At 42.5% G+C, this 26,299-nt stretch overlaps 1 protein-coding gene across 1 annotated transcript in view; it reads left to right on the top strand.

Moving 5' to 3' along the window:
• Positions 1–26,299, top strand: part of LRRC1 (leucine rich repeat containing 1) — a gene marked incomplete at its 5' end in the record, with an annotated part of 73,719 nt that overhangs the window by 11,303 nt on the left and 36,117 nt on the right. The window contains 3 exons of the mRNA XM_082481870.1: positions 4,395–4,512; positions 19,529–19,607; positions 22,770–22,859. Coding sequence (XP_082337996.1) covers positions 4,395–4,512; positions 19,529–19,607; positions 22,770–22,859 — 287 coding nt within the window. The remainder of the gene's footprint in view (positions 1–4,394; positions 4,513–19,528; positions 19,608–22,769; positions 22,860–26,299) is intronic.

The raw sequence follows: 26,299 nt of genomic DNA, 5'->3' as shown, positions 1-26,299 counted from the left end.
CATTGTGTCAGCTGTGCTGCGAGGTTATTTCACAAATTTGATGCCTTATCTTGTTCACTGCTTTACTTACCAAAACCAAATTGCAGCTTCTGCTTGTGTTTGCCTGAAGAAACACCTTCAAGTAAGATTTGAAGCAGGAATACAATTAGGGGTTAAACTATGTTTAAATTACTGTGTGTCACTTTCTAATTCTACAGCGCAGACATCCTTTAGCGGTTCGGCTATAGGTTTGGAAAATGGGTGAAATAAATATAGATGGCGTTTAAGAAACGGGACCTAGTAATGTATTCTGTCTTGGTAGTTTACATAATTCCTGTTTGAATGTAATATTGTAATTTCCTGAAGAAGCCTTTAAAGCTGAGGCAGCATGCATATGTTGAAAATCTGTATTGGTGTCTAAGGGAAACTTGACATAAGAACAAGTACTCACAAATTTTTAAGCTTGTCAGCAACAGCTCAAGTGCCTGCACCAAAAAAAATTAAAAAAAATCTCGTTCTGTCCTGTGTGAATATAACCCTGAAACTAGAGTTAATTTGCAGTTTTCTTCCTCCTCTCCGTCTTGTTCTAATTTCTGCTGCTCATGCTGGCCCACCTCGAAAATTAGGCAGTGGATTTCATAAAAGTTCCAATTTTAATTCTCTTTGCTGCTCGTAGTAGCCTTTTTATGGAAACATTTTGCTTAACACAGTACACATTGTTATGCGACCTGTGCCATCTCTAGCGCTGGAAAGGCTCTAGCAGTGAGATGTTGCTTCTCCCCTTAAACAGAGTTAGCTGCAACTAGGTCTTCGTGCCCTCCTGTTTTTTTTTTTTTTTTTTTTTTATTTCAATTGCCTATTGTTTTTGTCTATTTCCATGTTTTGGTTTTTTTTTTTTTTTTATTTCTATCAGGAAAGGTGCTGAAGCATTCAGGCAAGATTCTCGGGCATGAGTGTTTTTTATTGCAGGAGTGAACCTTTGAAAGAAAGCTGACAACATGTGGTATTTTGGCCACTTTTGCAGGAGAAGATCTCGAGTTTTATCATTCCTACTAGTTTGGCTTAATTCTGTTAACTTTTATGTTTAGAATCGAATGCTAGTTGTAGTGGTATTCTTTTAAAAAAAAGGTATAAAAAATGAGGACTGTGGGATCACACTGTTTATACTTTTCAGTGAGTCATACACTTATAACTTTTTTTTCTTATTTTTCTTCTGTTGGCTGACATCGACCCAATTTTGTCAGAATTAAGTTTTTTAAAAAATACGTGGCTGAGTGGAGGAGAGACACTTGGTTAGTTTTCCAGCATGAGAAGGACTCCGTTCAAGATGTGTGTTCTTAGGAAATCCGTATAAGAGAAACCTCCACCAACTCTTTGGTAGCAGGAAAAGCTTCCCCCGAAGGTTGGGAATTGCCACTACGTAGAAAGTTGTAGGCTTCTTTAGCGCTGATGCTTATGGAATTATTTGTCTCATTGAAGTGCTATTAATTAGGCTGGCTAAACTGAGCAGCGTTAAAAGTGTTGCCAAGATACTCGCAGGGACGTCGGGTCTGCAATCAAAACCTGCAATTACAGCGTGCTGGGTGGATGTGCTGCTCTGGCCAACAACCCCACTGCACTTTGGTTCGCATGAGAGCTTTTCAAATAGAGACTGAACTGTGTCTGATACATTGAATTAGGAACATGTTTCTGCTTGGCATATATTTAAGAAATTACAGCTATTTATATCTATATATACGTATATTTACATATGTTGAACTCTGTTCAGTAAGCTCTTAATTCTCTTTTTTCCCCCTGTGGTCTTTCTGACAGGTAGAACAAACATGGCAAAAAGGAGGCGCTTGCCTCTCCAGTAGTGCTTTAGAACACTAATGATGTTCCTTGTATAAAGGAGGAATAGTTACTGAAATGGGAATAGGATGTACTAAACATGCAAGAGTGGTTGAGTTCTGTACTTTAAAGGAAAAAAACAAGTTCAAAGAAATGCCATTCACATAACTGCAGCTTCTGATTTTATCTAGGAAACGGTGTCATTCATTAAAAGTTGTTATGCAAACTAGAAATAAAGCTCCCAGTTCATTTTTCTTTTAGGTATTCAGTTAAAGAAACAGGAATGCTTTTAGCTATTGTGCAATTTTGTTTGTTACACGTTTAATAAACATATACAACACTGACGTGTGGTGGGGTGCCTTCCAGCCTTCCCAGGGATGCCAAGGTCTTCATAGCTTTCTGTGACCATTCTGTCTTTCAACCATGTTCCTCCTGTCTTTTCTCACTTGCCATTGTAGAGCATCTCTGGCAAGGACAGCTGTTGCTCATGAAAAGATTTGTAGTAGAACACTAATATTTATAACTGCCATATAGTTTAGCAGCTACACACTGTCTGAGGAACACTTTTTGGCAAGTGTTTATTTTGGACAGTGTTAGGACAGATTGGGATCACTTCTGTGGAGTGTGCTCCTGCTGTGTTTTCACAAAAGTATCTTTAAGTGCTTTTCTAAGCTTCTGATGAATTCTTGGTTTAGTCATATTAATAAATATTTAGCAAAAGGGATGCATTTGTTTTAGAATATAAAAAATGTTAATGATATGACAATGCAGTTATGGATCTTGTGAAGACAAAGAAAAAACACTTGTGGCTTTTAAAATTGTAATATATGTTTTTAGGGAGCTAGAAATGTGGAACTGTAAAGGTTTTTATCTCCCTCATACAATTTTAACTCTGTTATCAACAGCCTTTAATACTTGGTGGGGACAGACCGCTGCTCTGACTCAAAAAATGCCTTTGAGTTTTTGCATTTAGATCTGGTGCATCTTTTGGCTGCTGAGGTTTTTATAAACTTTTTAAAGCTCTATCCTTTTTATTCCCTAAAAGGAACCCATGTTTTTGAGGGAAAACACATTAATTTCAGTTGTGTTTTATTTTTCTGTGACAAGGAACAAAAAAGTGTATTGAAAGATTGGGGCTGAGGTTGCAAAACCTTGCACTTCAAACCTGGTTTATGATCTTGGGCATAAGATGCTCAGACTAAGATTGAAAGCCTGTATCATAATACAAATTCATAAGATGATTTTAACCTTATCTCTTAGTAAGATGCCTGTCTTACTGCTTCTTCTTGTATCAGTCTAAGATAGAAATGAGAGACATTCAGAGCACACGCTCCAGCACCTAAAGAAAAACAAAAAAGTAAAACAATAATAAAAAAGGTGCTAATTTCCAATAAAGGATTGTAGGTGATTAAATGTAGGTAGACACCCCAAACTTGCTAGCATCTTCCTGTTGGTTTGAGGGGCAAAACCCATGAGGGTGCAGGCACACACATGGGCCATGGGTGGGTGAGATGCACAGGTTCTGACTGCTGGGCAAAACTGCCGCTGCAGTCCAGGGGCACAAAAACCTTCCAAAATTTGAGGAGTCCAGTCAGTTATGGTCAAGACGACTTGCATGTAAAGTCACTTAATTCCGCATAAATCCTCACCACTTGCAGTCGCTCTCCTTCAAAAGGCCTGGCTGGAAGAGGGGAAAGCTGTGATGAGATAAGGGCTCTCCAGCTTTTCCTAGAGATGCCTACATCTTAATTGGTTTTTAATAACCGTTTTGTCTTTCACTCACCAGCTGCTCCCAGCACCTGGGGTTGACCTGACTTGTAGCTTGGCCTGTCTCCTCCGATGGTTGTTTTGTCTTGGGGGGGTGACAGACCCTCTGAGCCCGTAGCTGGGGGTCAGGGAAAGTTAGCATCCCGCTAGCATTGCGTGGCCATGTCCTCAACGTAGGGACAGGGCTGGGTTGGGTTCCTCTTCAAGCTGGGAAGACCTGGAATCGTGCGTATCCCGCCCAACTTGCATTAGTCCTTCCAAAACTGGGCCACGGAGCGGAGGATGTTTGAGGCTGGAAAGAAAGTCTTCCCGAGGGAGGCCGGCTCCGTAACCTGGTTGATTATGGTGTTTGCCAGTGAAGAAGACCTTGGCAGTCCCTCTCTGTGGGTTTTCTGGTTTGTCCTTTAGAAGTGTCTCTCTGCATTAACTTCCTAATGAGCCCCGTGTAATTAGGATGCTTTTAATTACCCTGCTGGGTAACCTCACCCCGTTAATGATTTTGAAGCAAGCACTCTGGGTTTCGCTAGGGTCTGTCTGCTCTGATCTTTAATAGTGAGCTTTACAGATGGCTTTTGTTTTTTTTCCAAATAATTTTTCATTTTAGGTAAAACACAGATTATAGTCTGTTTGCATGTAAAAATTAAAACAAAATATTCATTCTGATGCAGGTCTGACAGAGGTCTGCATAACTGATTTTAAGCAATAACTTTAATTAGCTCAAATTTTGAAAGCGGCTTCCAGTTATTGCTTATCATTTATCGTGCTTATATGTGAGTTGTGTGAATATTGTCTGACACGGAATTTTTTCTTTCTTTCAGCCTTTCTTCCAACTTGTGAAGTTACGGAAGCTTGGACTTAGTGATAATGAAATCCAGCGGCTCCCCCCAGAAATAGCGAATTTCATGCAGCTGGTGGAGCTTGATTTGTCTCGAAATGGTAAGCTCCAACGTTAACTTGTTTGATTCTATACTGTCCTCTGACATGGTCTATAGAACTGGGTTAGTAGGGTTTTTCTATCTCTCAAGCTGCCATCCATGTCCCGCAGAACGCTTTTCCATGTAATTCATGGATTTGCCCGTAGTTCGGGTGGGGGGGGGAGGAAGGAACAGAGGAGAGCCGGTGGTGGAAATACAGTAATAAAATAACGCTTGACTGTAGTTCTGCCTTTCTGAAAGCCTGCTTTATTTTCCGATTTATAGAATGTTTTGCATCCTATTTTTATGTGTATCTGTCACAATGTTGATTTCTTTCCCCAAGCTCTCTGAAATGCCTAGCAGTTAAGAAAAAAAAAAAAAAAAAAAAAAGAGGTTGGAAGAAAAAAGCTCCTTTCTGTCCAAAACAAGGCTGCCTATGGGTTAGAAGTCCAGTTCTTTCTCTCTGCTCCCCTCTTTACCTGTGATTTAGCAAGAGGCAGAGTGCTGGTATTTCTGGTTGTACTTCTGGCAGAAGAATCAGTCTGTTTGTCACCTGCAGAGAGAAATTCAGAAAAGGTTGCTGGGAGAAACTGTCTTTTAAAATGTGTTGTTGGAAACCATGTGGGTTTATAATTCGGTTGTAATGTTTGCTGTTTATATTGTCCTGAGCTGTGAGGGAGTGAAAACTTTTTTTTTTTTTTTTGTTGTGTGGCCCGGTGAACTTACCAGTTCTGCAAGAAGTTTGGGGGCTGGTGGGTCACCTTTAAACAGCCTTATGACCCGGTGATCTAGAAACGGCGAATCCGTGTTACCGAATTAGAGCAACTGTCAGATATTTTTGCTTCCTTATATGCAGTGGATGTGCACGAGATGGATGTGATGGATGAGGTGGGAGAGAGCAAGGATGCGTAACCTTGTAAATAAGCGAGGGATGTTAAGTGGCTATTCAAGAGAAGAAAGAGTGCAACAGGGAGCCTTTTTTTCTTTACGGTTTAACTTCACATTGACCCTTTGCCACTGAAGAATATTCAGTGGCGGCTTTACCTTCCTATAACTATCCGAAATTTGCATCTTTGTTTGGTGCCTTTAATGCCATCTTTATCTGATAACATAATTGATGAAGCGTAATGAGTCTCCAGGCAGTTGCTGAAAAATTTCTGTGAACCATATAATTTTATGCACATTTGCAAAACCCTGTAAGAGAAGAAAACTGGAAAAAAATCTGTGAGACAGAAGAAACACATTAGTTAAAACATTTTAGAAATACACGAGCATTAATTGGCTCAGTGTTTTGGCTACTGAGTTTGGCTGAGTGGGTACTGTCTGTGACAGACCTTATACAAAAGGAAGCACTCTGTTGGCTTAGTAATTCTCTTTGCAAATGAATAACTAGCTGCAAAAGAGCTGGTGGATCAGAGCCATGTGAACTCTTGTCAGCCTGACTTGGAAGTTGGCTTGAGAGCTCAACTGTAACGAGAACAGATGGTGTGAACATTTATGGTTGGGTAGATGCGTGTGTGTCATTGGAAGTTACTGCACAGGGAAGTGTTTTCTCGAGGGATGGGCTGGACCAATGCAGGTGGCAGGGAGCAGTCGCTTTCCTGTATCCAAGGTTCCGTGTTAATTGCCCATTTTATTGCATTACTTTCTCTCCTCTGTGGTTCGTTGCAGAAGGTGACTGATACTGCTTCCCTCTGCTTAATCATGTCATGGTTATTGCGCGACTTGACTTTTCGAATGAAAAACGCACCGTGCGAGGTGGTGCGGGGGGGGGCACGGCAGAAGATGACTGATGTTTCTTTCCGCTTTATAGTCATGTTACGGTTGTCTCACAGCTCTGCAAATTAAAAGGCAAAACACACACCGTCTGGGATGCTGGCAGAGGGAATTCTCACATAAGATTTTGGAGATTTACAGTATTTTCATTTCTTAACTTTGTATTTTGAACCCACCTTCCAATATGTCAGCAGATTCTCAACCTGCCAAAGGTTTCTCCTGTTTGGTGGTTTGCACTCCACTGGTTTTTGTTTTTCTAACTGCCAAAGTACTTAAAAAAAACCAAAACAACCCAACAACTAGGAACTCTTTGTGTTCCTTTCGGGCAGAGAAAAACAGCCTAGCTTTTCAAAACACAGTATGCTGCATGAATAGGAAAGTGTAATGTTGACATCTGAACTGGGGAAATAAGAGATCATTGTTCTGTGTTTTTTGTTGTTTTAGCTGTCTGGTTCGGTGCACTAATTGCTTTCAGTTCTGGCCATTCTGTTTCCTCAAGAGCTTAACAACGCAAATATAAATTCATTTAATGTTCTGTGTTCAGGAGTATCCCTTTATACTTTAACCTCTCATCACAGGAGGAGGAGGAGAGGGTTTTGAATAGGCAAAGTACTTCCATTTCCCTGATAATAAAATGGTAACGTGTCTTCCTTTCTCATACTTTCTAACCCTCTGGTCAGCGTATGATCTTTGAAGGTCCATGAGATGGTGGGTATATCGTACGGCTGGACTTGGGTGCGCTTCCAGGCCACGGTGGCCAGCTGCATTTTCTGCAGCGTTGAGGTGTTGCATCTGGAGGTGGGATTGATCCCTCCCCATCCCCGGCAGGATCCCTCCCAGCTCTTTGGAGGCAGCTCTGGGCGCCTGTGCGATGCGGTGTTACGCGCTGCGTAAGTAGCCCTAGTTCGTAGGCACTCAGGAAAGTTGAATAGGGAAACTCTTTAAGTGTGGCTTTCTTAAATTCCCAGGTGTTTTAAAATGCCCAAGACATGCTCGTATATGTTAAAAATGTGTTATGTTACGTAATTAATCCTTTAAGCAGTTTTTTGGTTAATCTAGAGCTACAAAAATCCTTCTAAGTAAAACTCAAAAATCTTCAGCAGATGTAAGCGGTGCGCCTGTGATCTTGGGTGTACGTGAGAGAAGTCTGGGGAGGGTAAGATGAGAGCCTTAGTGATGCAGAAGGGTTTGGGGAAGGCTAGGAGCCATATAATATCAAACTTTTCCTGGGTTGTTTGCATGTTGATGCTATTTCTTATTCCTCTGCAAGGCCCATGCGTTCATGCAGATTTCCTAGGAAGCATCCCCACCGTGCTTTTGTAGTCTGGCTGAGGCTGTTATCTGAGCACTGGTTGAATGGATAAATCAAGAACGGGAATATCAGAGGGCAGGGGGGCTGTGCTAAGAAAGCAGCATCATGATGGTGAAGACTTTGAAGGTTATTTGGCGACGCAGTTTATCTCTGCCCCTTGGTCTTAGGTTGTTCAAAAAGCTGATGTACTCGCTCTGAGGCAAAAGAAAACAGACTTGTAGAATTTCGAAAGTGGATGCCTGAGCTTTTGAATTGCTGGCAAAGCACGTCTGAGACTCGGAGTATTCCCTGTAGCATCTTCTGAGATAGATGCTCAACTGCTGTGTGTCTGAAACGACTGCTGGCTCCCTCAGGCTCCCCAAGCTTGGGTAAATCTTTTCCTGGATTCTCACATCACCGGTGAATTCTGCAAGGACGCTGGGTCGCTGGAGCCTCCTTGCTTGATGTCCTTGAAGTTTGGGTAAGGCTCCTGTGCTTTGCATTGAGCTGCAGCGCAGGTCTTTGCTCTACACGGTGGCGGAGAGATTCTGCTCCAGGCACAATCAGAAGCGCCTGTGTGCTAATTGTTTTCCCACAGCACTTGGGCGCTCCCCGGGACAAGTCTCAAAAGACCCCGTGATTCGGAAAAGAAGTGCAGTCTCCAAAGGGAGAAAGAAGTGCTCAAATTTCTGCAGTTTTTTCCTTGCGCCTTGGCTGGCGCTTCATTAAGCTTCTTCACTGTCTCCCAAAGCGTGTGTGGCTTGTTTGAGATCCCTGGGAATCGTAGCAGGCCGCTGCCCGTGCTGCTCATCCCGCCTTTTCTTCTCCCTCCCCCCTTTTCTTCTGCGCAACCCCAGGAGGCTGAGCTCTTAGAGCTTCGGGCCCTGCCATCCCAGATTCATTAAAATGTTAATGGCTTTTCTTGTTCCGTAGCTTCTTCCAGACAGGAGGGGTTTCTGTAGTTAATTTAATGCATGCTGATATTTGGGATTATGTATGCTGTGGATGTATGCTGTGTTCTTGCAGACGTGGTGCATTCCTTTTTAGTATCCCTCTTCTCCAAGAAGAGGTGTCTTTTTTTTTTTTTTTGTTTGCCTTCAACAAGTATTAAATCCTCCAGACTCCACTGATGTGTTTTTGTCATGATATTGCATGCCCTGAAGGTGTTAATTTAATTGTAGGATTTTTATCAGAAAGAAATTGCAACCCCCCCCTACTTTCTCTTAACAGCTGTGGTGTGGAAGTCTGGATTATTTTATTTTTTTTTAATGTCCTACACCTTTTCCAGCCTTTGACAGATTGTCAGCAGCTTGTTTCATTCAGCTCTTTTGGGGATAAGAACAAAATCGCTGTGAGCTTTCACGCTGGACAGTGCCTGCTGGGTATGAGGCACTGGGGTGGCTTTCCTGCCCTTCCCACCCGAACCGTCCCACTGCCCACCCCCTTCTCGGATGAAGACTGACCCCCTTGCTTAGGTAGGAGATGAGCCTCTTGCACTTCTGTGTCTGCCGGCATTTTGCTGTCTCTCTGTGCCAAAAGCCTGTCAGGCTCCTCTGCTGCTACTCCTCTTGCTTCCATTGAACGTGGCTACCAAGGGCTTGGTCATGCAAGCCCGTAGCGTCGATGTAGTTGCTGTGTAGGGGCAGATTTGCACTAACGGTCTGTAGCTGGTGGCAGGTAAGGGGGTTCGAGTTGGCTCTTCCTCCATGGAAGTGCTGTGTAGCCATGCAGTTTAGTCTAGTGTCCAAGCCCCGGATCGCAAATCCGTGGGAAAAGATGCAAGTGCGTGTGCGATGGCAGAATTAAATGGATTTTGGTAATCTTCGTAGATGGGTTATGCTGGTTCTGTTGCTGACTCCGCTCTCAGCGGAGCTGAGATCTGTTACTTTTGTGAGCTGAGGAGCGATGGGTTTGCTGTGGTATCTGCTGAGGAAATCTGTGTGGGGGCAGATCTTGTTAAGCCGTATTTGACTCTGCATGATGCTTGATACCAAAATCTCAGCGTGGTTCTTTACTTTGATATCCAATAAGAATAATACTGTTTGTTTAATGGGTACAGTTTCATACCTACTGTAGAGATGGATTCTGGCTACATGATATATTAGTTGCTACCCATTTTTGTAGTTTCTGGTTAAACTGAGCTTATGACTGTATTGATAGTGCAGTTGTTCTGGACACAAGTCTCGTGACCTCAGGATATTCTCATTCCAAAATCCTCTCCCAAAACAGTTATGGCAAATATGCTATCATTTATGTGAAAATAATTACGGGTATCACAAAAGATATGTTACTTCAAGATTACCCTTACAGTAGAGATGGTTCCTCAGAAGCATCTCAATCGTTACAACACTGTAGTGTAAGGAGAGAGCTGCTGCTGTGCAAGGCTGATGGTCTCAGTGGTGTCCAAGATTTTTGGAGGTCAGTCTTCGGCAGCTACAGACCATTGTCCCAGATGAGCCCAGAAGGCTCCGTGAGCCTTATTTTTACCTTTTCCTTGCTTCCAAAATGGATTACAGTTGCAGATTTAGAAACTTTTATTTTATTTTGTCTTCAGTCATCAGGGTCCTTTCAGAAATCAGCAGCAATGGTATTTAACTGTTCTACCTTCAGGTGCAGGCAGTTTGATATTACTGCTTTTTATTTGAAGTGTTTATTCTTTTTAGCTGCTTTACAACCTAATTAAAAGTCTCTTTAGAGAACTTAAGTCATCCTCAGGACACCACAGTCATTGTGTGTTGTGTGGTAGCTTCATTTGATTCAACAAGTCATTTAAAGCTTCGGTAGAAGGCCGGGTGAGCAGGCGGCGGCGGACCTGCGGAGCATCAGTCCATGCCACTGAAGAGCGGTGTGTGATCTTTGCTTCGCTCTCTGGGGCTTCGGCTCACTTGTTTGTGTCAGTGCATGCACGCCAGCGCTTCCCCCTTTTCAATTCAGCAGTCTGCTCTCAAAGACATACCTGTCATCGGTCCTGAAGTAGTCCTAAAGGATTACCTCCCACCTGCCCACAAGGTGGGTAAGTGTCCCCTTTTTCCTCTCCCCCACCAAAAGCAGGAATAACCGGTGTTTTCAAACTAGAAATACCGACAGAGGAAAGGTTTGAACACTTGTTCCAGTTCAGCCTGGGCTGGTGACCCAGCTATTTTACAGTGAGGACATAAGCTAATTAGGCAGAAGCACTTCTGATCCTGTCCTGCAGCCCCACGTGGGCTCTGCTCTCTCGTCTGACAGCTGCTGCCTTTTGCCCCATGCTCTCACCTCGGATCTGGCTGTCCACTTCTGCTGCACTTCCACAGCATCTGAGCAGAGACCTCGTCCGTGACATCCTCCTCTTCTCTGCCTGCCACCAGCTGCCCTGACGCAGATGTGCTGGTACAAGTCTGGTGGTAAATAGCAAAACCCAGAATGTTGAGAAATAAATGTGAATTGACACTTTCTTGCTTGGTGGACAAGGAAAAAAAAAAAAAAAAAAAAAAAAGAAAAAGCAGCCAGCAAGCTGTGCTGTGAGGCAGTGTAGTTGGCAAATGCATCTTTTTTGTTGACATATGCTTGTTTGCTTTCTGAACTGCTTTGTGTCCAGATGAGTACTGAGGGACAGACAGGAATTGCTGTCCTACTCTTCAATGGACACATCTTACCCAGTATGAGAAAGTGTCCTGTGAATGCACTCACTGCAATGCTGGTTGTGAACACCTGAAAGCCACAGGACATCCCACCAGAGACTACTGTGGTTTGTATGGTGGGAGAACACTACTGCAGATGATCTTAAGCTTTAGCCTGGGTCAGGCCAGTGACTATTTCTTGTTTGTTTGTTTGTTTGTTTGTTTGTTTTGTGCTTTTTTTTTTTGTGCTAATGAAAGCAAAGCTCCCTTGTTGCAGACTTGGAGATAACAGAATGTTTCACTCTTTTAGATGTTTGCTTGCTAGCAGTTGTGTTGGGTGGTTGGTTTTTTTTTGGGGGGGGGGGAGGGGGTTGGTTTTGTTTGTTTGGGTTTATTTTATTCATCTAATTGCTAGTGACATATATTTTCTTTGTACTGCCTCCCATCCCTCCCTTGAGGTTAGTGTAAAACCTGTGCTTGAATAACATTATCATCTTCATGTCTTACATATGAAGTTTAGGGGTCGATGTACAAAGCAAAGTACTACTGGGGAAGAAAGAAAGGTACTGCAAATTGCTTTTGGATTTGGGAGCACTGCAGAATCCCACAGATGTGTAGCAGGTCTTGCTCACTTTGAAAAAGTGATGTAGAAATTGGAATTTGTGAATCTGTGTCTCTATAATGAATTTTACTTTGGTGAGTTGGAGGAGGAGATGAGCTTTATATGGAGCAGGAGAAGTAAGGTGAGAGAGAAAAGACTGGACCTCGTTGCTGAGCGAGGCTCATCCGAGCAGGGAAGGAAGCAGCAGCAAGTCCCGACCGTGATTGGGAAAGAGAAGATAAGTGAAATCTCATGATGGAATAATCTAATTAGAGAAGTTTAGAAGGTGTTATTTTTAAATGGATTACAGAAAAGTGGATTTTTCCATCATAGTATGTTCTGCCAGATTTAACTGTTTTTTTTCTAAGGAAACTTTGCAAACGTTCTTGCTTGCGCATCTGTCAACAGTGTCTGTCTTCATCCAAATTCAAAAGAAGGCTATGGATTTTGAAAGAGTTTTTTTTGTTTGGGTTTTTGCGGGTGTGGTTTTATTTGGTTTGGGGGTTTTTAGAGAGGTTTTTCTTTTTTGAAAGCAGCAGGACAAGTTTGAGACAGAAACCTTTGGCCTGCTGAAGTATCGGCTAAAGTGTTAAACATCAGACAATCTATATGGGAGTGCCATAAAATAAATACTTCGTTTTCTGGATAGTCTAGATTAGAGATCATAAAATGGCAATCTACAAACAGGCGTTGTTAGTTCTTATATCCACAGAGTTGCTTGGATTTTGGTTTCTTTTTTGTTGAGAAGGTTAGATGCCATGACTATGAAGTTACTGAAGAATTAATCCAATAAATCTGTAACTTTGCTGTTAAAACACTTAATACACTTAATATCCACAGCTTCATAGGTAGAATACTAGTTTTTAGTTTCTTTTTTCTTCTTGCTTCTCAGACTAAAAGTATTTAATTCCTGCTAGTCTCGAGGTCCAAAATAGAAATCCTTACAAAAACGTCTCCTAGCCTGGTTTACCTCTTCATTGGCATGTATCAGTAGAAAGGTAGAAGACCTAAATTCCTTGGCAGACTTGGGCTCTTCCACTTAATTCACCTGGAACCGTTGTTTCCTTGTGATCTGATCTTTGAGCTCCCCTCTCCCCCCCACTTCTTTTTCCTCCCGTTTCCGATTTACAGCTCCTGGTCCTGTGTTACTGCTTCTCCCTGCAGCCCAGAAGGACAGTCTGTTGATTTACCACTTGCTATCTGTTCAAAAAAACAGCTTGTTTTTATGTCCCCGCGCAGTTTTCTTTCAAGTAAATTGCCCGATATCTATGTATCCACGAAATGCAGTTTTGTGAGTATCGTTTTTCCCTGCTCCTCTCCTCCCTTGGGAAAGGGACGTATCCAGAAGCAATGAGGAGGAGGAATGAGATGTGTACCTTGCTTGTTAATTATACAGTAAGGGATTTAGTTCAGAAAACCCAACCTGAACCTGTTTGTGAATTTTCCTTCAAGTTGTACAGACAGGTCTTAAAAGAGCCGTATCTCTTGTATTTTGTATATGCTCAGACTCAGAGCTTGAAGAGGAAAATGTTACAACCTGTAGGAGAGCCACTTCATCTCAATAGACTTTGCAAGAACCGCCTGACTCCTGTCACATTGCGCCCCAGAAATTATAAGATTTATCTAAAGAGGTTGATCACTGCAGACTTCAGGGCTAGCAGCAAAACCTTCTGGTTTCTAGAAAAAAAAAAGCCTGTCAGATCACCATCATGATTTTAATGAGGAAATAGAGGGAGAGGATGAGTGATCTTCCTCCATCTCTTTCCTCTGCGGAGACAGAACCTCTCAGAGCTGCACGTGGCTGCTTTGAGGAAGGCAGAGAGATGTGGTGATGGCATCTGCGAGACAACAGCCCACTCGGCTGGGCTTTGCAGCTGAAGAGCCCTTTGTAAAGACAAACAAGTATTTGCCCCAAAAATTCCTTCTTGCAAGGTATTTGACTAAGTGGATGGTTTCTTCTCCCCATGTTGGGAAGATGGAGGAGGTGGAGAGCAGTCTGGAGTCTTGGGGAGCCCTCTGCAGTGGGTGGCACAGAGGAGCCTCCGTGGAAGTGGGAAGAGAACCTCTGGGCTCTCACTGGAGCGCTGCAGGGTTTAATGCTTTATTGGACCTTCTGTTTGTGTGTGTATGTGTGATATACTATAGTAGATATTGTATGTTATATATGTAAGAAGATGCAGGGAAAAAATTCTTCTGTGTATTCAATTGGATGGATGAGGTCTGGTTCACCTCTGGTTCTCTCTCTCCTGAGGGATAATGCTGCATGAATTTCCATTCTTGGAGTCTGGAATGAGCTTCCTGGCTATACATTTGGTATAAACTAATCAACTGCTTAATACATTGATGAATTACTAATCGCTAAGTGGTTAAGGTGTTTTGCCTGTGTTGTACATGTCTGGTGGTGGGCCTTCTGCTATGATCTGTCTAGATCAGGACTCTGCAGTTGGCTTTTGCTGGGGTGTGCCAGCTCCAGCCCTCCTAAAGCACAGTGCTCTGCGTCACCTTCGTAGCTGGAAAATATAAGAGTGTCCGGTAGTTGCTCCCTGAAAGACTCTTGAACATTGTAAACTCTCCCTCAGGAACGTGGCATGTCTGAGACTTCAGCTAAGTTGTTGTAAAAACACTTTTTACTTTGAGGTGGAGTCCGCTGTTTGAATAGCTCTGGTCTGGTAGCCCTGTCGCAGCCTAGGACCTTCCTGGCCATTGCTGGCCTCGATATTGATTAGGTATTGGAAATTATGGTCACTATTACAGAATGTGTAAAGGATGATGGCCGTGTAGCCTTTGGGTAGACAGAAAAAAAATATTGCCAGTTCTTGAAATTTGATATACAATGCTGTAAAAATGTGCCGTACAAAAGGTTTTATCCATATAAAATGAAGGCTGTCTTTCCCCCCACCCTCCCAACCATCGGAAGAAGGAAGGTGGGGGAATGGGGACTGAGAGATGTCACTGTTGTAAAAATCTTCAAAAAAAAAACCCAAAACAGATTAGCACCAAACAAAATTCTGACAGTAGAGAATTCCCTAGTGTCAAACTTACCTCTTAAGTGACTTGTAAAAGACTTGCTAGATCATTAGCAAATTCTTGTGCAAACTAGAATGATAAACATCTGAAGAGGTATTTTGAAAGGGGTGGTGGGGGGGCTGTGGTGTGTGTGTGTGTGGAATCTGCCCTCTTATGTACATGACTGCCAAGCTTGATTTTCATCCACTTCTGCTGGCACAACTTCTTTTTGCTGCCAGTGTATTTGTATTGTCACACGTCACAGGGCTTATATTTGGTTTATGGCTTTATTATTAGCAATGCTGCACAATCTGTATGCCAGAACATCTGGGGCATCATGTAAATGTAGAGCGTTCGTCAGTGTGTAGCATTAGAAGAATCCTAGATATTTAAGTAGGATTTGAGCTGGTCATGCAGCAATGGCAAGAAAAGCATTCAACCTTACTGCTGCCGATATTGGCAGAGATGTACCTGTTGACATCTGGAAGGAAATCGAGCAGTCAACAGTAGTGGTGAAAGCTGCTCAATCCATCAAGAGACCGGAGGACTTCTTTATATGTTTCAATATCCTCTGTTGCATTTCAGTTGATTATGTCAATGCTTCTACTATGGACCATCACCTTCTCAGCTTTAATAATCACTCCGTTTTTTTTTGTCATATACTAAAATGCTCCTTGCCCTTTCTCTTCTGAGTTCATTTAATCAATGCAATGTTACAGCAGTCTTCACGTGCAGTGATAAAGTATCTGCTCATAACTCGGTTTTGTTTTGCCTGAGCAATCTTTTTAAGATGCCTCGCAATTAAAACAAGTTATATTTCAACCTTGTTGAACTTAATAAATGTATAATGATCCTCAAAGAGTTGTACTGAATTTTTGTCTGTTCCTTATCCAGTTAGGTGGAGGAGAAAAATGAATCAGATAGAGAAAAAGGTATCCATGCAGGAAGGAAAATGCACTTTACATGCCAAAAAAAAAAAAAAAGGGTTAATATAGAAATGGAATTTCCCTTCTTTTCCCTGTGCCTGTTACTGTTTCTTATTGAAGATTTTTGCTCAGGTAGTGACTTCATAGTCTGGAAGTCCCACAGTATGGGAAAGCGCATTTCATTTTCAGAACAGATTTTGTAATTTGCAAATGCATCCAAACTATAAGTGGTGCCTATACTGTCTTATATCAAGTAGTATATTATATTGGAGCGATTTTTACTTAGCTTAGATACTTGTTGGCTTTTGCGGGTAATACCCAAGACTTTTAAAGAAAAAGCTTATCAAAATAGTCTTTGAGAAGGCCTATTTTGTGGTTTTCATAGTCTGTCATACAGAAGTAGAAGAGAAATTATTCGCAATATGGCAGTGAAACTACACATTAGCAGAGGAAATCAGTAGCATGATTAGTTTCAGAAACTTTGTCATTGAGGCTTTAAGTTTATCATCTGCTTTTATATGTTACATTTTTATGTGTGTGTGTGTATATATTTTAATTCTTTTCCAAACAAATTAGCATAGTTACTTCTACTTGAGCTTTGATTTTTGTGGGGCTTTTTATTTGTTTTTTTTATCTGGGAGAATGATTCACACCCACGGAAAGCGTGTATAAAAGTTGTGGGCGCTGGCTTGGTAGCAAAGAAACGGGTTATTCTGAACCTTCAGAAGCTTTGAAATAGTGATGTCCCTTTCAGGACTTCTGCAGCTAGTTATCCAGGGAAGGATGGTCTGAAGACTAGATGGTGGATCAAACACTTCACTTGCTGCTGGTTAGCATAGCAGAGCTCAGTATCGGCGTTGGCCCGGGCTGTAATGCAAGGTAGAAGTAACGTCGTCTATCCGAGTGCATGTAGGACCTCTGTCTTCAATAACCCCGTAGTACAAATTCAGTCTTCTACAGGTGACACTCAGTCACAGAGGATTGGAATGGGTAAAACCATTTCTGTATATAAATGCAGCTTTGATTTTATGTGTGTTTCTACGTAGGGAAAGGGAAGGTTTCCATTTCTGTGTACCCTTTGTATTTCTTAGAACACCCTTTCAAAAGCAAATGCTTCTACAGGAATGTTTAATTAAAAAAAAAGAAAAAGAAAAAAGAAAAAATAGTAGTTTATTTGTCATCTGTTTTGCAAGACAGAGCAATGTCCCTGCAATGACACCAGTGCTTTTACTTTCTGGAGCGTTAGTGACAGGCAAATGCTTTAAAGCACTTAGAGTGTTTTGAGAATTCATTGCTTTAAGGTCACCATTTTATCAGGCAATCTTAATGATACTTTTTTTTTTTTTAAGGTTGCTCAAGTGCCACTATTCAGACCTGTTTGTCCCTACCATATGAGAGGAATAAAGTGTGAGGTTTTGACTCCTGAAGTGAGGTCAGCAGAGACGCTTGTGAATGTGACGCTTTTTGCAATAGGCTGGTTGTTCAAGCGTCCCCAATTTTAATTCAGGAGCCCTGCGGCTCCTGCAGTAGCTGCATGGCTACTTCTGAGGTTCTTCATGAAGGATCTGCTTGTTGACTGCGTCACTGGCATGTGTTTTGCTGGGTGTATGAGGTGAAAGCCATCAAGAGGTTTGAAGAGCCTGACCACCAGGCTCGGTTGCTCTCCGGGTCCCGAATTGGGGCCCCGGCACCTCTCTGGCCTTGCTGCCAGGCTGGTGTCCTGCCACGTGGTCTGGTCCTCCTGGGAAGCAAGCTGCCATAGGGGAGCGAGCTCTCTTAGTCCTGATTTGGGGACTTGGTGTGACCTGTTCCTTCTCCCCTCAAAGGCCTCGCCTGATGTTTCACTCTGAATTTATCTCATTGCTGTTGGATTCCTAGGAAAGGTCAACTGTTTCCCCTCAAATACCAGGGCTGTTATGAAGGGGTGGGTGGGTAAGAACATATGAAACGTCTCTGATGGGACTTAGTTTCTAAAGTCACCTATTACATTTTATGGGACAACTACTGCTGTTGACGGGCCTTAGGGTTTGTCTAGATTTAAAAGTAGTTTATTCTCCTTCACCAGGTGTGCTGAGGGAACTATTTGTGCTGGGCACACGGCTCCGTGCAAACCTCACCCCAGGTGGCTTTGTTTGGTGGTGTGGAAGCACAGCTTGGTTGGTTGATGTCTCAGGCTGTGGGTATTCACCCCTCTCATTCATTATTTTGGTATTTAAAAACAGTGAATATATTTTCTGAATATGCAGCGTATTTTGGGTTGGTGATGAGACCACTCCAGAGCTACTCGTAATCATTAGGAACCGTTTCTCCATCTGCCCCGGCTGTTTTCAAAGCTGTGCCTAGTAAGTGTACTGGGAGCACTGGAAGTTGTGAGGCAAGAGTGATTTGCTTCCAGTCTAAGAGGAAGCACCTCTTGGGATGGAGTGAAACCCCTTTGGGGGTGCCCATCTCCCTCCTTCCCTCCAGCCCTTCCCACTCATGTAGGAAACAGAAGAAGGTTCCCAGGAGATGCTCCTCTACCCCTCTTTTGCTGATCATTCACAACTGACCTTTGGGTTTGGAAGATGTTCTTGCTGGCTCTGGGTTCAATTCTGAGCTGGGAATCATTCAAAATAGATGCATTTGCTCAGATTACCTGGCAAGAGATGAACATGATGAGCAGGTACTCTTCTTCCTCCATCTCACCGCTTTTGGAGAGAAGAGCTGAATGAAACACATAGGTAGTCAATTCTGAGTTACTCAGCTAGGTAGGAAGAGATCTAATTTCCAAATATTTTTCAACATATTTAGAACACTGATGGCTTCTGAGATCAGTGATGCCACTTGCATGAGGAAAATCTATGAAATTTCCTGAAGCATTTGTTGTGATGAGAACAGCAGGAAGAGGAGATGGAGTAGATGTAATGATCTGTAGAAAAAAAGGATGGAAATACGAAAGAATTTGGAAACAGAAGTCTGGTTTTTACTTTAAGATTTGCCTTTTTTTTTTCTTTTTTAAATTGTTTTCATAGTGAATCATAAAAATCTGAGTTGTTAAACAAGGAAACCAAACTTACTTGTTTCATTTTTGCTGGATCTCAATGACAGCAAAGAAGGACTTAAGCAGGGGACCCACTGCCTCTTCGTGGAAATACAACTTGATGTAAGAGGCACAGAAGACAGTTCTATTTTAAAGATAGCATGCCGAACTTTGGTAGGTAAATGTGTTACGTGTAAGATACTTGAAAAAAATACCTGTTTTCACATACAAATGTCTCTGATTACTTTCTGACCATCTGAAATAGTGCACTAGCACTTATTTAGGACCCATCAATTTGAATAATATTTTCAAATTACCTGGCTGTAGTGTGAGGGAGGCCAGTTCTGCTCGCATGAGTGTATGTTACAGGTGGACAGACTTGCACGTTCTCTTCTTCCGTCCCCTGTTTTCCCTCCCCACCTACTTTCTGCCAGCACAGATTGTGGGCGTGTATTGATCAAATTACAAGAACTTCAGAATTTAGTTGGTTCTTTAGGACATTCCTAGCACATGGAGAACCTGTTTTTCCGATGGGCAGAGGCTGATAAAGATCAGTCCAAGGACAGGTGAGTAGTTTAGGATCAGGAAGGCGAGTGTGGAGCAGAAGGGGGAAATGGGATGTGAAAAAGCACAAAATGGCTCTGCCACAACAGCCGTGTACTTGGACATGAAGCAGTCTTGCATGTTGAAATGTCTTGAAAGATACCAAGATAACTCCTTGCAGTAGCAAGTTACTGAATGTAATGAGGCAATGATTTCAGTGTAGATGCAGTACAGTTGTTTGACCTTTTTTTTTCCTTTTTTTTTTTTTCTTCTGCAGATATTCCTGAAATACCAGAAAGCATCTCATTCTGCAGAGCGCTACAGGTAGCAGATTTCAGTGGGAATCCACTGACTAGGTAACTTCTACCTTCTTCTTAGTACTTGCCATACCAGAATTACAAACTTGCTGTAACAATTACAATTTTAAATAAGCCCTTAAAAATTGTGATCTAGGATCTCTATGAAATCTTGCCAACAATGTCTGTCTCTGGCAGGGACTGCAGCAAAAGTTCAGGTTTAAAAAGTGATGTGCATCTTACCTGGGAGGGGATGAAATTTGTTAGCCAACCAGGAAAAATGTAAATCTGATTGTCTCTTAAGTAATTTTCATTCCTCTTTTTAAATGCAAAGGAAAACCATGCTCATACTTGGGGAGAGATAAGGCAGTGGTTAGCACGAATGCACTGGCACAAGCCCAGGTGCCTGACAGTTTAGAATAGACTTCAGATCAGCTGCTGCCGATAATGGCTTTTACTAATGATTAAAGCTTGGACTAGCATTTCATCACCGCCCCGTCAATTGGGACACAGTGACATGCAGTAACATGTGGTAAAAATGCATCACATATGTCGGTGGCTGCTACAGCTGCTGCCAGTCTGCGGTCTGATGAGCCGGAGTTTGGGGATTACGCAGACTTTTAGCATAGGAGTTTTGTTTACATTTCTTTGTTCCATTTGCTGAAGAATTTGGAATTTATCTAGTGAAATGAGGCTGGAGAAAGAGGTGATCTGCTAGTCACGGGCTTTGAATACTATTTGCAGAACTGTTTCCTAAACCACCCCGTGCCACAGAGCTCCTTTGTGATGCTGAGCAAGTCACATAAGCCAAGAGTATTCGCAGTGGGTGTTCGCCAACCTGCTCTGCTTTGCGCTGAGATGGGCTGGGAATACTTGCACGATTAGCTGGCTGGCTGGGGCGCAGGAGTGCTAACAAACAGGAGAGTGTCTGTAATATCTTAAGCTGCTCCAGCGGTTTTGCAAGACGGCTTCTCCCGCGTGTGCAGCTGAGATTCTTCAGAAGCGCGATTTGAATGTCGCCCACAGCGTGTCCTAAGTTCTGTGGAAAGTCACATCTCTGAGCATTAAAGGGACACTTGTGATCTTAATCCCTCTGCCGCTGTAGCCCATTTATATAGCGAGGATAAGAATACCACAAAAATCCGGTAAAGCAAACTGAAGGCTGAACGGATGCTTAGATACGCAAGCGGCGAGAGTCACCAAACAGCGTTTTCCCAGGCATCAGTGTGCAGTACATAAAGCTCAGAGCTGCATCTCGTGGCACTGAAATCAAAATTGTCCGTAGTAGTGTGTTAGTCATCCTTCTGCATTTTGTATGCAAAGTAAAGCCTGGGTCCCAAATAGTGTGTTGCCTTAAACAGTAGTTGTGGCGCACAGCTACAGCCCAGTGGAATTCACAGAAGAGTTGAAAGGCCTTTATACGGGGTTGAAATAGATCTCTTTGTTGAGAGTTTAAGGGATTCTTAAAAATTCTTGATAAAGTGGCTCCAAACTGTACGCGTGTCCTGGAAAACATCACTCCAAGCAGTTTACTAAGTGAGAAAACACAGATACCGGGAGCTGTTTACAAATGAATGCCAGGTGTGTTCTGTGATGAGATCCAGAATTTCAGTTTTGCTTGTACAACAGGCTGTAGGTTTTGGCACTAATTTGCCCAGGCAGAGTGGGAAAGTCTAGTAGTGATTTCCTTTTCTCTGTGATAACCTGGAACTTTTTTTAGCCATTGATTCTTGTCCTTATTTCCTCTAAGTTTAAAAGCCAGTTAGAGATCTTCCCAATCAATGTCCTACCACTAATAGAGTATGTTGCCTCATTGTCAAACTTAATCATTCATGAACATGCAGCATTAAAAATGTCTGGCAGATGATTTTTCCAGCTGTTTTCAGATGATTTCAGGTTTATATTAATAAAAAGCAGGCTCACTTACTGTAATTAGACTGGAGGTCCATTAGATGCTGTAGATAGAATATTTCAGTTGGAAGGGACCTACAATGATCGTCTAGTCCAACTACCTGTCTGGTTCAAGGCTGACCAAAAGATAATCAGACCATTTAACTCCAGTCTTAAACCTGTTAGAGCCTAAATGGTAATGAATAGTTACAGCGGAGCGCACATTTTGGAGATAATTGAGCATGTTCTGTTAATAAGGTCCATAAAATGACAATACAGTACGGAGTTGAGCATATGACACCCCGCCCCCCTCCCCCCCCCTTATCAAAATTTGTCTTTTTCCCTTTCCCCATCATTCACAGTTGTATGTACCTGTTGGTGCGTGGCTGCTTTTGGCTAGTTGCCTGCAGGTCATAGCGTGTGCCTTGACCTGGGTGATGGGGAGGGCAGGAACCAAACCAAATGCTGCGGCTCGAGCTGAGGTTGCGTGCTCTGGGGGTCGAGCAGAAGGTGGATGGCTGGGCCAGGGGCTTCTCCTCCTCTACCTCATTGCCCCTTTTACCCTGCCCAGTCTCCTGTGCACCTCCAAACTGAGCTGCTTGGTGCAACCCGGCTGCTGGCAAGCAGTGGTACAGGAATCCATCCGTGCGAGAGGAGGGGAAGCCGGGCTTTGCAGAAGACCTGCAGGGTGATGGACCCAAAGGCTTTGGGAACTTTGGGAGTTTTTTGCGTATGGCTGCATTTTTGTAGTGTAGGAAGGGAGGGATTACATGCTGTTGTGTTGTGAACCAGTAAGTGTGAAATGCTGTAACAGCAGTCTTCGTAGTGAACAGACTGTTTCGTCAAAAAGCAGCCATTGGAGAGAAGCCTAGTAGCTAATACGAAATGGCCATGCTGTAATCATGTATGTAACTGAAGACTGAATAAAAATAATTTGTAATAAAAATAACTATTTAATCATCTAGGTGATAGTAAAAGTATGTTTGAATATGTTTGATTTAAAAAAAAATATGGTAAAATACTTAAAATGTTCTCAAACCCTATAGCTTTTTAAAGTTGCAAATTGGGGGCAGGGAAGAAAGGAGCTAGGAGACAGGGATATTACCTGTTCTTTGACGCAGAAGAAACTTTAAAGTCGCTAAGTAATTTTTTTTTTTCTTACTATGATTCTTAGAACTTTCTGAGAGTCATGCTGGAGTCTGGGCATGCCCCCCTCTGTGTGTCTTTGCTAAATAGACTTGTTTTCCACTGCATGTTCTTTTTTCCAGTATGTATTACATGAATATGAATACTTCTGCTGGAAGTCCTTGATTTGAATTAATATCTCCATAGGTTGCCTGAAAGCTTTCCTGAATTACAGAATCTAACGTGTCTTTCGGTAAATGACATCTCTCTGCAAGCACTACCTGAAAACATTGGGAAGTAAGTTTTTTTTATACTTTATTACTATCTTAATTTATTTTCTCTTTATTGTTATGCTTAATGTATAAATGACTTGCATAATTGTGTGTAATACACCTATAAAGTTGTTTACAGGTCTGCACTTATTTTTTACATTCTTTCTAGTTTGAGAGGTCTGTTTAAGAAAAATCCCTTTGCGTTTTCACTTGACGTTAGCAGGCTAATGCAGAATCTGAAGTGTGTGTGTATGTTTTGACTCTTTTCCAGGATTTGGAGTAACTTGGAATGTTAGATACAAAATTAAATAGGCGATTGGTGATGCAGATCTGACCTTTCCTTCATTGTAGTAGACCATTGATCCATTATTGTGAACATGTCGGAGGGCTTGCAGCTTAGATCAAAACCAGACAATTGTTGGCACAAGAACAGATGGGTAAAAGCTGGCTGTGATCAGGATGGAAATGAAAAGATTCCTAGCTATAGGAGCACTCTGGTTCTGAAAAAAAACCTCCAGTGGGAGCTGTGGAGATGAAAACTCACGGAACAGCTCTCAAGATGAAATTTGATAAGCTTTTAAGATGTGTTTGTTAACTCTCGAAAGTAGAGCAGGCTTGCAAGGACGGACTTCCAAAGTGGAGACATATGGCAAGTAAAGTGAACACTGTTTGTCTGTCTCATTTTGACTGAAATGAACATCCACGCTTGCAGATGGGAAATCTCTCTCCTCCTACTGGAGAGAAGGGTATCTTTTCCAATTTGAAGGAGAAGAGGTAATTCCATGTCTCCACACTTGAGTATGTGAGAATGGCTTTGCTGGTTCAGATCAAAGGCTCATCTAACCCAGCTTCCTTCTACAGTTGCAGGAAGTAGATGCCTAGTGAGGATTAAGAAAAGCATGTTTGATTACTCCTCTTTCCATCTCCTGACTGTTTCTGGCTCAGAGGATTTCCTGAGCTTCGGATTTTGGTTGGTCTACTTTGTCGCCCATAACGAATCTCTCTTCCACGTACTTGTCCAGTTTCTCCTTGAGCTTACGTAGACATCTTTAGTATTCTCCCCTGCCAAATAGCTGCACAGGTCTATTGCCCCTTGCATTGATTTGTTGTTGGTTTTTTTTTAAGCCTGGTTCTACCTACCTTGCCTATGATCCCTTGTATTGGAAGAGGCAGTGAGCAGCTGATCCCTATGCACTTGATCTGCCGTAGATGCCTTTGTAGTTTTCTACCGTATCCCCAGGTGCTTTTTTCCAGGCTGAAGAGTCTAACTTGCTATTCCAGCTTCAGGAATGAACAGTTTTCACAGAACTTAAGATATCTGTGCTTTAACTCAGAAACGTACCATTTTAGAGAATTTGAGATGTCTTGCGGCACCTGATTGTTCTCTATCTCTCTATCTTGGCCCCCGCTTTTTTTTTTTTTTTAACCTGTACCTGCCTATATGGTTACCTCGCCCATATTGTTCTAAGTTGCCATGTACCAAACCACTTCCGTCTTTCTTCAGAAAGCTACAGTCACTGAGATGTTGAGTCACGAGTATCAGCAGAGGCCTATTAATCTTGGGCATCCTTTCATAAAGTGGAATATTTCTAACATGGATTCTTTGGAAAGTCAGCAAAGTCCCTAACAGTAAAACCCAACTGTTTCTAAACAGAGGAGTCCTCCAGAAGGGATCTTATTATTAAGAGCTCCTGCGATGTAGTCATGTTCAGACCGGCATTGCTTTAGCCACTTCCCATGGGTATGAAAGCTCTCAGCTGGCACCACTCCAGCAGCAACAGAAGTGGAAAATGTCTTTTGAAACCTTCCACAAGCACTAACAGGTACAGCTAACGTGCATCCAGTGACTATGGCAAAGTCTTACCTAAAAATTGCATGGGCCGGGGCTTTTGTGACATTCTTCGTTTTCTGTAAAAGTTCACAAAACTTCTCATGCAGCTTTTTGCAGCACCAGCAGCTAAGAACAGACGTGTTCAGACTTTGCGGTTACTGAAAACGAAGGGCAAAAATTTGGGATCCTGCCGGATTCTTAAAACTAATACAAGAAACGTGACAAGCTGAAATGATTCCCAAAGCATGAGGTGGACTGCTGCTTTGCAGACAGCAGCTAGGGGAAGGTTGCTGGCTTTCCTGAGAGGTCACTGGCTGCGGTGGCTCTGGCTTCTTGCTTGTCCCGCCTGTTGGTTGGTAGTGTGAGTGGTGATAGCCTCTGTTTTGGAGCAACTGACTAGAAACAACTTTGGCTGAAATGGTGATACCAAACATTTGTAGAGATGTCAGTATGTGGAGCTGTGCAAGAATATGGGTAAAAAATTACCTATTGTTGATCCTAAACAATCTGGGGAAATGCTGCGATATTATTTCAGCTCTATGTGAGCTGTTGCAGAACAGAGCAGTGTAACCCATCCTCCCTCAAAGTCTGTATCTTATTCCCAATACTGAAGCTAAAACCCGGGGTGTCTCACTTGCTTTGAGAAGAGCCATGTGCTTGTCCTGGTGGTCTTGGTGAGTTCTCCTGGAGGGCTAGACTTTTTTTCAAGTCTGACAGGCCAGCTTTGATCTGGGAAGTGCTCCCAGGTTAGGTATCTAGAATACAAGTAGTGTAATTTGGAGGTGTTCAAGGCCAGGTTGGATGGGGCTTTGAGTAACCTGGTCTAGTAGAAGGTGTCCCTACCCATGGTGGGGGGGTTGGAACTGGATGGTCTTGAAGGTCCCTTCCAACCCAAACCATTCTATGATTTTTACAAAAACATTTTAATCTCATTAGTAGAAATTTCTGCTATCAGGTTTATGCTTAAAGGGACAGAGACAAATGCGTGGGGCTGTTGTCTTTGGTTCGTCAGGTATTCACGATAGGTGGGAATATGGCAGCTGGGAAGTTGATGATAAGCTTGGGCTAAAGATGCATGCTTTCCGACTCGGAAGAATATTAACGTAACATGAGGGAAACTCCTGGGGTGTCCACCCAAAATGTAACTGTTCCTGAAGTCTGTTGGGGAATGTCTTGGCAACAGAGAGAAGGGGAGCCTGTCTGGTTAGAGTTGGAAATTATTGGGGGGGTCTTGTTTGTAGCCAATTAGAACTGCAACCTGAAGTCCTTATGGGTCACTTACCTCTGAGAGTGAATTTTTAGCTAATTTTTAGCATTAGATCTATAAGTAATAGATTATTTTTTTTTTCAGTGTGGCCACCAACAAGTGCAGCTTTCCTTTTTTAGTTCACAAAATTTTCAAACAAGTGGATTTGATGGTGCAGGCGACAACCTTGTATTTGGTAAAAGCAGTGGAATGCTCTGCGGCTTCTCCAAAGGTTGCCTACTTGCGCTCTTCATTCCCTTCTCTGTTCTTTTCCCTCTGCACTTGCTGGGACCCAAAAAATTGTGCCTTTCTGGCTGAAGAGACCAGGTAAAGCTCTTAGAGGTGTTTGGGTATGTTTACAAATGCCTTACTGAAGTTTCTGTGTACT

The sequence above is a fragment of the Vanellus vanellus genome (genome assembly GCF_965231255.1).
Source record: "Vanellus vanellus genome assembly, chromosome: 3".
In the NCBI taxonomy this organism is placed as follows: Eukaryota; Metazoa; Chordata; class Aves; order Charadriiformes; family Charadriidae; genus Vanellus; species Vanellus vanellus.
Note: the sequence above shows the minus strand (reverse complement) of the source record. Positions and strands in the feature narration are given on the sequence as shown.